Here is a 12,826-nt window from a genome sequence, read left to right on the forward strand (position 1 = left end):
TTTAGTCTTATGCCAATGAAATGACATATTGGTGGCACAGTCTGACAAAATAAATTTCAGTATTCACAGACATTTGACTAGTAAATGCGATAGATGGAAAATCATAGTACGCAGTAGAGTAAATGAGAAAGGATAAGAGAGAAAAAGCGCATTAGAGTAAAGCTATAAAGAATTAGGAATAGAGTAATGATAAAGAGATAGTACATATATAGGTAGAAAAAATAATATACGTTTACAATGAACCAGACAGTAGGAGATATTACAGCGTTACATAATGACATCATGCAGTACATTATTTTAACGAAGGCCTATGATTAAGTTATTACAAAATACAAATTATTACAGACAAAACTGACATTTCTTTAAGTGCAATTTCCTTAGAAAAACATGTAAAAACGAACATGATAAGTTACTTATCACGAGAGATTTTACACCTCAATCTATCTGTTCATGATCGTGTTTACTATGAAAAAACATAGTTTTTTTTTTTTTTCATTTGATTATGTGCATAGTGTCCATGACATGGTTTGATTAACATGATTGGTTAAGAAAGGCAGACATGTAAGTTTTATTTCTGTATACTGTTTAGTTTCTTATGTATGCATTTTTTTGTCCAAGAGTGGGAGAAGCTATTTCAAGTATAATGCTTTTATGTAATGACTTATATTGGAATTTGTTCCTTTATTGTGCACTCAGAGGATGATAGTTCAAAATTAATGGCATTTAAAGCAAATATTTTATAAAGTGGAAATAATTTTCATCGTGATGTATTTTATTTATATCCCATTTAAGAAAGCTCATGTTGGAATAATTAATCATAATACTGTATATTATATTTGAGGTCCTGTGATTATCTGTTAATGTAGGCAGCTTTTACTTCAAATTATGAAAGTAAAATAATATTTATTTATTTAGCATATGGATAACAATACAATAAATTAATGAGCAAAACTATATACAGATTGGCAGTTAAGTTAACCAGTCAGTAGCACTGTTTGAGAGTGAATGCAAGTTCTGAAGCCTCCATAGAAGGAATGTGTGGGGCAATCATCAGTGATATAATGCACGGTAGTCAAATAATACTAATAATATGACATAGCATTTATTGTCTCAGAGCATTCGGTTTTTTTTTATTAGCATTTTTAAGGTTCTCTGGACCAAACAATACTGTTTCATACTAGTTGGTTCTCTTCACGGACCAGGTAGAACTGCAGACGGCTTTGGTATCACTTGTTGAAAGGCAGTCCATCAGTAGAACTCAGATAAAAAGCACTATAAAAAGGTGAGTCCCTTGCAACACTAAGCACCTCATGTTGAAGGATATAAGTGCACCATAACTGGCATAATGTATTGCTGTTATTTTTACTTTATGCTTTTTGTTTAAAGTAAAAGCTCAATGTAGTCATGAATGGGATTTTTTCTCGACAAATCAGAACATAAGATATGATAACTAATTAAACATAATACAAATATTGCTTACGTAATTTTTATTAGCTTAAAATTTTTGCCCCAGCATTAAGGGCATCTTCAGTATAACTCTCAAATTAAACATCTAGAACAGAAACTGATAGATTCAACAATGAAAATGCATGAACTACACATACACGATATTGAGTGACAATGTCTAAGTAGGAATTACCTATCTGCAACAGTTAGGTAATACCTATCTGTTGCTGGTTAAAAGAAACCTTTTGGTTTCCCAAAGCTCATAAAATATAAAATTTAGTAAATTGATTCTTATCTTACACCTGCCTGAGGCAAAAAATTTTTAACCTTGTTAAACAGTGAAATTAAATTTATGTTCATGGTAGACTAGTTGTGACTCTATCCCCTGATTTATTGGAAATAGTGCAGCATATCTTTACTGTTTTTGCAGACAGAATATTTGCTGCTACATGAGAAAACCCAATACAAAAATTAAATCATCTTATCAGTAGGCATCAGCCTTTTTTTTCATCTACTGGAGATCCTCAGAAGACAGTTATTAATGTTTCTGTTCAGATTTTGCGATAGTACCAAAAGTCATTTCGGTAATGGACTTTTATCTGGTGGGTGACAAAGTGCCACATGATATTTCTTTCAGATGTTACTAACTGCCCTTTGTTTCCAAATGGTGTGAATTCTTTTTAAGTCCAAGCCTCCTCCTCCTCTTCCAAATTTGTTTTACCCAGAAATAAAGGATAAGACAAATCTCTCTCTCTCTCTCTCTCTCTCTCTACTCTTTGGAAGAACAATAATTTTATTATTACTAAAGCAGATAAGGGGAAAGAATTAATAGCTAAAGATCAAAATGAGTATTACAGAGCATACTTAGGGAATTAAACATACACTTATTGATAATGTCTCTTGCTAGGATGAAGAAACCAAGAAGAAACTTAAGTGCTACAATGGGCATTTTCCTTGTTTGTATGGACTTCCAAAAGTCCACAAAGCAAATAGTTCATTACATCCTTTGGTGGAATTCATTGGCTCTCCTTGCTACAGAATTGCTAAACACCTTTCTAAATTGCTTTCAACATTCATGGGAAAATCCTCTTCATTTATCAAGACGTGGTTCTTCTTTGCCGAAGTGATCTTCTTTTCAGCTTAGATATTTTATCTTTATTTACAAATGTTCCTTTAGATGAAACACTTGACCTCCTTAAGCAATACTTTACAGCAGATATTGTTTATCTATTTGATTTTATAATTCACTCTGGCTACTTCACATACATAAATAAACTTTACCAACAAATTGAGGATATATCAATGGGTAGTCCTCTTTCTACTTGCTAACTACTTCATAGAACGATTTGAATAATGGATACTGAATAGCGTCTTTCCTAAACCATCCAGATAAATGGCACAGATATGTAGATGATATTTTTACTGTTTGGCATGGTTCCTTTACAGATCTACAAGAGTTCATCAATAAGATCAGCAGTTGTCACCAACATATCCAGTTCACTCTTGAGTTAGAAGAGAACAATCGGATTGCCTTTTTAAAATTCCTTTTACTTTGTCAACTTAATGGTAATCTTAATTTCTCAATTTTTAGAAAGAAAACACATACTGAGCTTTATATTCTTGCTCTTTCATGCCATTGTGATTGTCAAAAATCTGGCACCGTTAAGACTCTGATATATCTAGCTCACTCTCTCAGGAAATGAAATGCATCATGTCCACCATCCTTGCTAATGGCTTTACTGAATCTTATGTTAACAAGATCATTGATAGTTATAGAGTTTCTTTGTCACCATCACAATGATGATGCAGAGGTAGGTCCATCATGTACTATTCCTTATGTTAAAGGTGTCTCTCGAAGGTATAGCCAGACTACCTAAATCAGTTGGTCTGCATTTCTCCTTCCACTCTAATCAACAAGATTTCTACTTTTCTAGGATCTGCAGAAGACAAACTTCTGCTTTTGGCCCATCTTGGAGTGTATCAAATTCCTTGTCAGTATAGTGATCATAAGGTCTTGACCTGGGAGGTGGCTAAAGGTGTGCAATTTGTGATTAAGACAGGGTATATGTGGAATTACCGTGCTGGCAAGTATGACAAGCTTAGGAGATTGCTTGGATCAGTGCCATGGCATGTACAACTGCAAGGGCTGGATGTCGATAGAGCATGGGAAGTGGTCAAAGAGCATTTACAGGAGGTTATGGCTGATTGTATACCTAAGGTCTGAATAGTGAAACAAGTAGGGGTTAAATGGATGAATAACACCATTAAGCTTGAGCTGCAAAAAAAGAAACAACTATGGAGGGAATTTAAAGAAAGGGGTGACCTGCAGGCACACGAACGGTATAAAGTGCAGGCTAGAAGGGTAACGAGTGTGGTAAAAACAGCAAAAGCCGATTATGAAAGGGAACTAGCTATGCAAGCAAAAGAGAATCCCAAACAGTTCTTTCAATATGCTGCAAGCAAGAAAAAAACTGTACATGGCAAAATGATTTTAAGGAATGACGATGGTAAAGAGTTCACTGAACCAGTCGATATAGTGGAGTTACTGAGCGCGCACTTTGCAAAAGTATATCATCCAGGTGGTGATGTTGAAAAAATGAAGGAACCATTAATTTATACGGGAATTGTGATGAATGAAGTGGAGGTGAATAGTCTATTACAGAACCTTAATGTGAATACATCTGTGGGATTGGATGGTATACCGGCACGGGTCTTGCATGAAGCGGCTAAGGAATTATCAGTGCCCTTGACCATGTTGTTTAATCTGAGTCTCGGATCTGGCTTAGTCCTGAAGGCGTGGAAAGAGGGGAAAATAGTTTCACTGCATAAAGGAGGATCCAAGACTATGGTTGCAAATTACCGACCGATCAGCATATCAGGAGTTGTTGTCAAGGTCTTGGAGAAAGTAGTCAAGGGAAAAATACAGGAATGGATTGATGAAAATGAGATACTGTACAGAGGACAGCATGGCTTTGTGAAGGGTAGATCATGCCTCAGTAACTTGCTCAAGTTTTATAACAAGGTGACGGCTGAACTGGATAAGGGAAATGGGTTTACAGTGATACTGCTGGACCTGGCAAAGGTGTTTGACAGGATACCACATGGAATTCTAATCCGTAAACTACAACATATGGGAATGGATATAGGGTTGGTGAGATGGATAGCTGGGTGGTTGATGGAGAGATATCAAAGAGTAGTTTATTCAGGAGTAGAGTCCAAAAGACGGCCTGTGACTAGTGGTGTGCCACAGGGTTCTGTTCTTGGACCACTGCTGTTTAATCTGTTCATTAACGATATAGGGAAGGGTCTAAGTGGGACAGTTCATTTGTTCGCTGATGATGCAAAGTTGGGTAGGGCGATAGTGAACGCAGAAGATGTCAAAGTCTTGCAAGATGATTAGATAGATTGGAGTTCTGGACTAAGGAGAATGGATGTCAATTTAATGTGACAAAATGTAAGGTTATGCATTTCGGAGTGAAAAGATTAGCAGCAGTATACCACATTGGTGGAACTGTACTCCAAGAGATTGATGAGGCCAGGGACTTGGGAGTGTTGGTGGATAGGGAGATGAAGTTTAGGGGGCACATTGCGAAAGTAGCTAAATCAGCTCATCAACTCACCTCACTTGGTTGTTGAAAAATACCTTGACGAGCAGAGACAAGCAAGTTATTGTACTTCTGTACCGAACCCTGATAAGACCTCATCTCGACTACTGTGCCCAGATTTGGTCACCTCGGTTCCTTCTTGATGGGGAGGAGGTGGAGAGGATCCAGAGGCGAGTGACTAAGATGATAGCAGGTCTATGGAATGAACCATATGAGAACAGGTTGAAGATTTGTGGGTTGCAGAAACTAGTTGATAGGCGGAAAAGGGGAGATATGATTGAGACATTCAAATTGCTAAAAGGATTCTATAGGATTAATTCAGAGGATATTTTTGAGATCAGGACTGGTGGTGGGAGAACTAGGGGACACCCATGGAAGCTGGGCAAGAGCGTGGTTAGCAGGGGTGTTAGAGCTGGGTTCTTTACTTTTAGAGTGGTAAATGAGTGGAATAAGCTGCCAGAGTCTGTTGTGGGTGCTATGACAGTGAGCAAGTTCAAGGCAAGGTATGATAGATACTGTGAGAATGTTGAACAGTTGTGTGAACATGATGTTTAGGGCCTCCCTCGATGAGTCTAAGGACTCCCTGGAGTAGCCCGTAGTAATAATAATAATAATAGATTATCATATTTTGGCCAGACAGATGGATTGGTGGTTGTGATGAACATTTAGACTACATTAAATTCCATGAGCTAGAACAATGGGAACATGCTGTCTGCACCCACATCAGATCCTTTGGAAGAAAATTAAGGTTCTCCTTAAAAGTAATTATCTAATGGAATGTTTATATAAAACAAGTTGTGAAACTTTGCTACATTGTCAGAATTTAAATAGAAGTGATGGGATAAAATTATTCCTTTTATGGGAAGTAGTTATTCTTCACAAGTTCTGGAATTATTATTATTGTAATTTTAAAAAAAAAAATTAACGATCTCTTGTTAAAATTATTTTATTAGAACCCTAATGTACTTAGACTATGTCACTATATACCATGTATGCGTTCACGTATTTTTATTGTTGTATCTGTGAGTTTCTGTTTTAGTTATTTATTGTATTTTTCCGTGTATAAGACGATACTTTTTCTAACATTTTTAGACCGAAAATTGGGGATCGTCTTTTACACGAGGGGGGGGGGATAACTGGTTGAGAGACACACAGTTGTTGTGGCAAAACTGCCAGTACCTTGTCTCCGCAAACAGGCTTCTGCTAATCACTAGCCTTTGTTAACTCTGTCGATTGACGTCATTAACGGCTGATTCTGAATAAACCAATCAGAACTCTGAAAGCATTCATACGTCTGCAACTCATTGGCGGGGTAAGTTAATGCATTAACAATATTTTGAGCACTAGCCCATAAAAATGTTCGAAAATAAAAAAAACAATTGTCATATTCTTCAAAATTCAAGTCAAAAGTCATCAGTTACGCAGAAGAACATGGAAATAAAGCTTCAGAGAGACAGTTTGGCCCTCCTCCCACTGAGGTTATGATTAGACAGTGGAAATGTTTAAAATATCGATTTCTTAATTTTGGGTTCGAAAAAGTAGGGTTCTTATGCATGGGTGTGTCTTATACACGGAAAAATATGGTAATTTGAAAGATATACTGAAGATACCCTTGATATCAGGATGACAATTCTATGCAGGTAAAAATTACATAAGTAAAACCTGTATTATTATTATTATTATTATTATTATTATTATCATCATCATCATCATCATCTGAGACCTCCAGGGAGTCAAGGACTCATCGAGGGAGGCTGTAAATTACCCAACCCAGCTATCATACCTACCCTTGAATTCATTCACACTAGATGCACTCACTACCCATAGGGGCAAATTATTCCACTCACTCACTCACTCACTCACTGCTCTCTGGGAGAAAAACCTAGCTCTTAACCCTTTCTTGACTGAGAACAACCTTAACTTCCATGGATGTCCCCGTGTTCTCTTCCCGCCTTCCACATAACAAAAAATTTCATCAGTTGAAATGCTATAACACCCATTCAAAAGTTTATAGACCTCTATCATATCACCCCCCTCTTTCTCCTGTTAACCAGAGTCTGTAATCCACATACTCGCAATCTGTCCTCATAATCTAAATCCCATAATCCGGATATAATCTTTATAACTCTTCTTTGCACCCTTTCCACAGCTTCTTTATCCCCTTGGAACCCAGGAGACCAAATCTGTGCACAGTAATCCAAGTGTGGTCTTATCAAAGCCTTATAAAGAGGCAAAATTACTTCTTTATCCTTATATGTCAAGGTTCGCTTCAACATAGCAATTATCCTCTGAGTTGTATTTGCAACTTTTGCTATGTGACCTTTGAACTTTAAATTCTTATCCATCAATACACCAAGATCCCTTGCTTCTTCAGTTTCTTGTAGCATAACACCGCTAATATATTATGTTTAATTAATTAATTTTATTTATTTAATTAATTAATTTAGTTTTTGAGAGATAGAGAGAGTAATGTTTTTTGTTAATTCATGAATTTTATTTATGACAGCATCACCTCCAAATTTTGTTTCTTTGGAAGACATTATTAAAGCAGCCAATGGTGTTACTAACATGGTGTTAGCGCATGAGATTGCTGTGGATGAAGACTTTAAGCTAAACAAAACAGAACCCCCAGAACACAGGTATGAATTTGTTTATGTATTGTTAGCACTACCTTTTGTATTTTGATAGACTGGATCTTCAGTAGTTATTTCATATTGAGAATTGATATGGATTTAAAGGAATATGTTGTATTCTTACTGATGGTATTTAGATTTGCTTATCACACCTTTGGCAAAGTCTTTATTCAGTTTGCATTGTATCTTCCATTAATTTCTCTTTATCCATCTTATAATAAAACAGTTTTCTTTCAGTTTCAATATTTTAAACCTTATCTTTGTTGGGCTTGATGAAATCTTAGTTCCAATACAAGGTTTCATTCATTTTTCAGGTTATCCATTCACTTAGTTGATCAATATAAAATGGCACTATTTTAATTATGCATGTACTTGTGTTCTTATCCAGATTATATAGTGATATTTTTTCTGATTGCTTTTCTGACAGTATATCTAGAAATTATCAAAGATTAATGTTTAAAATGTCAGTGTATAAAAATCATGTAAGATTGCAGTGGAAAATTTGGCAATGAAGGCCAGGTAAAATTCAAATGCTTCAGTTAAATTTTCAGGTTTAAAAACAAAAAAACTGGTTTCTTTTGACAGAAGGTGAGTTAGCCAGTCTCGTACGGAGGTGGGAGATTTTTTTTCACCTGGAAACTCGAGTTTTTCATCCCCCAGAACAGGCAAATCGGCCCCCCGTGAACACACACAGATTCCAGTTATGAATATTGCTCTTAGGGGATACAGCAGAGGAGTGACGAACCGCTGCACATTAATTCATCATAAGCCCTTCATTAGGAGGGACTATCCTCTCTTTCTCAACCCATCCTAAGGGATGGATGAGAAAGAGAGGATAGGATTTGCTTGTTGTACTTTTTTTTCACATCAGGCCCTCTGTAGTTATAAGACATTATCTTAATAACATCAGAATCCATTCTAACTTGCCTGCTTTTGTTTGGGTGCAGATTCTAGCTTGTCACACTTTGTGAAAATTATGATAGCACTCAGTAATGTCTATTATCATTTCATTTTCACTTCATGTGAGTTCTCTTTTGTGTGTTTGCTCTGATGATGTGATGAGATGAGATGAAATATGAGTATTTTTATGCTTTATTCTTCTTTATGTAATTTACATGTATGCAGGTTCATCATGTCTGTGAATTACATTAGTATTAATAATCAAAAAAAAAAAAAGACAGTAGCATTATGCTTTTACAGACCATTTTAAGTTTCTCATTGTTGTCTGTTGGCTGTGTTAGCCTCTTTTGATGTTAATCGATTCATCACACAAAATTGTGATGATGGCGTGGTGAAATACGAGCTGGGGCCATGGCAATAAGAAGATAGCAGTTAAACTTTGTGTTTTATGTAAGACAATCCAGCACAATTGATAATGATAGTTTTATTGAAAATTGCTCAGATGATAATTATGCTTGCCTTGATCGGCATTGAATTTGGCATTCAGTCTTGATTTTGAACTACAGAACTACTTTGCATAAAATAGGCTTCTTCCAAAAATATTAAATGATGATATTGTTACCTTACATTCAGTATTTGACATGTAATATATATTATAAAAACACACTTATTGCTAATGTGTAGACATCCTAATTGCATTCCCATGATGACTATAATTTTTTTTTCTTGTGGCTTTCAGTCTGTGTGTTTGTGTATGTGACATTAAAGTTCCCCAGTAGTTCCTTGCAACTGCCTTCTAAATTTTACAGTTTCTATCTGTCTGTGCAAAGTGATTTTTTTTTTTTTTTTTTTTTCCAGTTAAGAAAAAGATAACAAAAAAGAAAAATGGAATGAAATGGACAGATGTATTGATGGATAAACTATCAAATCTGGGAAGATCTTGCAAAATTTGGTGATAGTAGGTTTAGTAGTACAACTTTGTATACACTTACCGAACAGCCATACATTCATTTTTAATTATATGAGATTTGCCTGAAAGGACAATTCACTACATTTTGAAAATTACAGGTGATGACTGCAACCATATGCCATTTCGAGGTTTAGAACTATCCTGGAGAGATCAAATTAGAGCTCAGTCTTATCCTAGTGTGAGGAGGTCATGCAAAATGTGGTAATACAGTTGACTCTCACTATAGCAATAGTTTTGTAGGGAATAGCTTGCTATAGTGAATTTTCTTTATTGTACCTATGGAGCTTTGGTTGGGGCTGTAGTGAGAGTTAACTATAGTCTAAAAACTGTCTCATATGTATCAATACTAAGAGATGTTAGTCTTTATACTGTATTTATGTATATGATATAGTGTTTATAATGAATTAACCAAATTATCTTATTGCATTAGGCATTCTTAAATCATAAAAAATAAATAAGTAACAAAATTTTGAGTTTTGTTATTTGTAATATTCTTAGAATTACTAATTTTCATACTCAAAACAAAACCAGTGAATTCAGAGTTCTAATAACTGAAAATTATTTTTATTGTTGATTATTTAATTATTGGAAAGAGAAGACAGGATAGACCTCAAAAAAAGATATTGGACGGATAATGAGACCAGAACAGACCAATATGGCCTATACCCGTAATTAGTGTTATGATGATGATTATTTAATTATAAAAATGTGGAAGACATAGTATGATGTGCTGTTTTTTTTTTCTTTTTTTTCCCGTGACTCCCTGAATTTTATGTAATCCTGATATTTTTCTAAGCATACGATCACAGATCTTCCCACCTAACCATAGAAGAATTTAGAAGAATGCAGGATTACATGGATCAGTCTTGTGCATTATACTATTCTTTCACTCAAGGTTCGCTGAAAAAAAAAACTTAGTGTTATATAAAAGCCATTTTTTAAGAGACCCAGTTGTATAAAGAAAAATGTGAAGTGCTGATTTGTCAGCCTAAGATAAATAAGAATCCTGTATGCCCCTTGAGGGTACATGGCTGGAATTTGATGACGATGACATAAATAAGAATTACTGCCTCAAACCTTTCCAGTTTTGCATATTAATCTTGTTAAATATTTCTAACCAATATAACTAAGTTAAGATTGTTTATATATATATATATATATATATATATATATATTCAACTGAATTTTTACTTTGGATGCTATTTGGTATTGCAGATAGCTCTCCTCATTATTTACAAAGTTTATTATATACAAAAATAATCATTATATTTGTAGTATATATAAAAAGTCAAAAGGTTTGCCTTTTCTAAAGAAAAAAGTACAAATGAAGAAATTCTCATTTCTTACTAATATTGTAAAATTAATCACTAATAATGATCAGAATTGCTTAAGCAAAGCCAGATAACTGAGAAGATGTCTAGTAGAATCAACTGAGGCTTGTGATCTAATGTCCAGAACTCAAGGAAGTTAAAGAGACAGTTATAGAAAAGGAGAAAGTGTTACAGAAGTTCTCAGCAAGTGATGAGTTCTGAGAGAGAGTACAGAGTAAAATGTAAGAAAGCAATGTATAAAAGTTGTTAAACAAAAGACATTGAAAGATTGGTAATGATGCAGAAGATATCATGAAGGTGACGAAATGTTCTGGAGGCTATTGAAATTGCTTGCATATGAAGGAAAGCGTACTGTAAAAGTGATCAGAGATGATAAAATAAAAACTGAAGATAAAGATATTTCAGACGTCTGGAGTAATTACTTTGAAAAATTATTATTATTATTCATTGCAGACATGGAGTCACAGGATTTGTTGTGGAAAATTCATTTGAGATAACACAAACTCATTCATACCATTCATTAAACCCATTTGCTGTCTGCACTTTCATCACTCTATCAAGAACCACATTCTATGGCCCAATTATTTTCCATGCAAAATAGCCTTTCACACCCACTTACTTATCGCTTCCCTTTTCAACTTTCTGGGATGTCCCGCTCTTTGTCCTTGTTCCTCCACCTTGTTCTATCATATGAACAATCTCCCAGTTTCAGTTCTGTAAATATCTCTCAACAGTTTAAATGTCTCAGTCATATCATTCCTTCATCTTTTCTCCAACAAACTTTGCTTCAGTGGGAAGTTTTTATTGAAATCACATTATAATATAAATAAGGAGCTTAATAAAAAAAAAAAAAAAAGCAATTAAAACTCAACAAGTTTCATACGTCGTAAGACTTACATCATCAGCGGTGGTGGTGGTGGTACAGCGTGATTACATTCTCGAAATCATAACTGACTTCACAAATACACTAATACATAAGTACTTAACATATCTTCTTCAATCAACACTGGATATACAGGGTTAAAATTAATTACAGCATATAGAAGCTTAAAATTGACCAGATCCAGGAATCAGCACATGACTATGATATATTAAGCAACCATGATAGAATACGCCCAAACTAATGTCTAATGAGTGAGATATTTGCCTGAATGGTGTGTTAGCACAAACTTTTTCAAGCCTTGGTCATACATAAACATTGTTCTGTTGCAAACATACAATTTCTCATCATTTCCTTTGTCTACTGATTGTGATATCATTGCCAGGAAATTCAGCATGTGAAGGTTTTGAGTTTTTACTGATTGGGATAGTGAGCTTAAAATGCCATTGCTTTTATGTGACTTAGGCCAGTACGTTTTTCGATATTCATAGTGAAGAACTTAAGGAGACAAAAACATGTTGGATTAATTAATTTATTGTAATTAAGAAAATAATACACAGCATTTCGAACTTTGTATCGAAGTCATCATCAGGAAAACACACATGTATGGGACACAAGCTACATGACACTACACAAAAGTAAGATAAATCTAAATGCTCTGTTAAATGTTTATCCTAGCCTGACCTCTGGTGAAAAAAAAAACTTCCTTCAGGTCTACCCCCCCCTTCCAATATAGCTGATAAAATACAGATGGAAACATCCTACATACTATCCTATCCTATCCTTCTCGTCCATCCTAGGACAGGTTGAGTCCCATCCCATCCTAATCAGGGGGTTACTGGTGTATTAATGCAGCCGGTTCACCACTCCTCTGCTGCATCCCTTAAGGGTGATATTCATGACTGTAATCTGTGTGTGTTCACGGGGCCGGTTTGCCTGCTTGCGGGAGGAAAAACCCCAGATAAACTGGGTGGGGGGAACCCTGCTGCCCAAGACCGACTAACTTGGCTATGGCTGAGGAAGATCCTTAAGCTCCTCACATCATCGACGGGAATCAAACC

General features: G+C 35.2%; 1 protein-coding gene across 2 annotated transcripts in view; it reads left to right on the top strand.

Moving 5' to 3' along the window:
* LOC150097854 (T-complex protein 11-like protein 1) overlaps window positions 1-12,826 on the top strand; it is a 202,108-nt gene that overhangs the window by 17,086 nt on the left and 172,196 nt on the right. For both annotated transcript variants that reach the window (XM_090406253.1, XM_090406251.1), the window contains exon 3: window positions 7,558-7,690. In XM_090406253.1, coding sequence (XP_090262379.1) covers window positions 7,558-7,690 — 133 coding nt within the window. The remainder of the gene's footprint in view (window positions 1-7,557; window positions 7,691-12,826) is intronic.

The sequence above is a fragment of the Typopeltis vanoorti genome, chromosome 16, assembly GCF_054136105.1.
Source record: "Typopeltis vanoorti isolate ZY-2024b chromosome 16, IOZ_Tvanoo_1.0, whole genome shotgun sequence".
Taxonomy (NCBI): domain Eukaryota; kingdom Metazoa; phylum Arthropoda; class Arachnida; order Uropygi; family Thelyphonidae; genus Typopeltis; species Typopeltis vanoorti.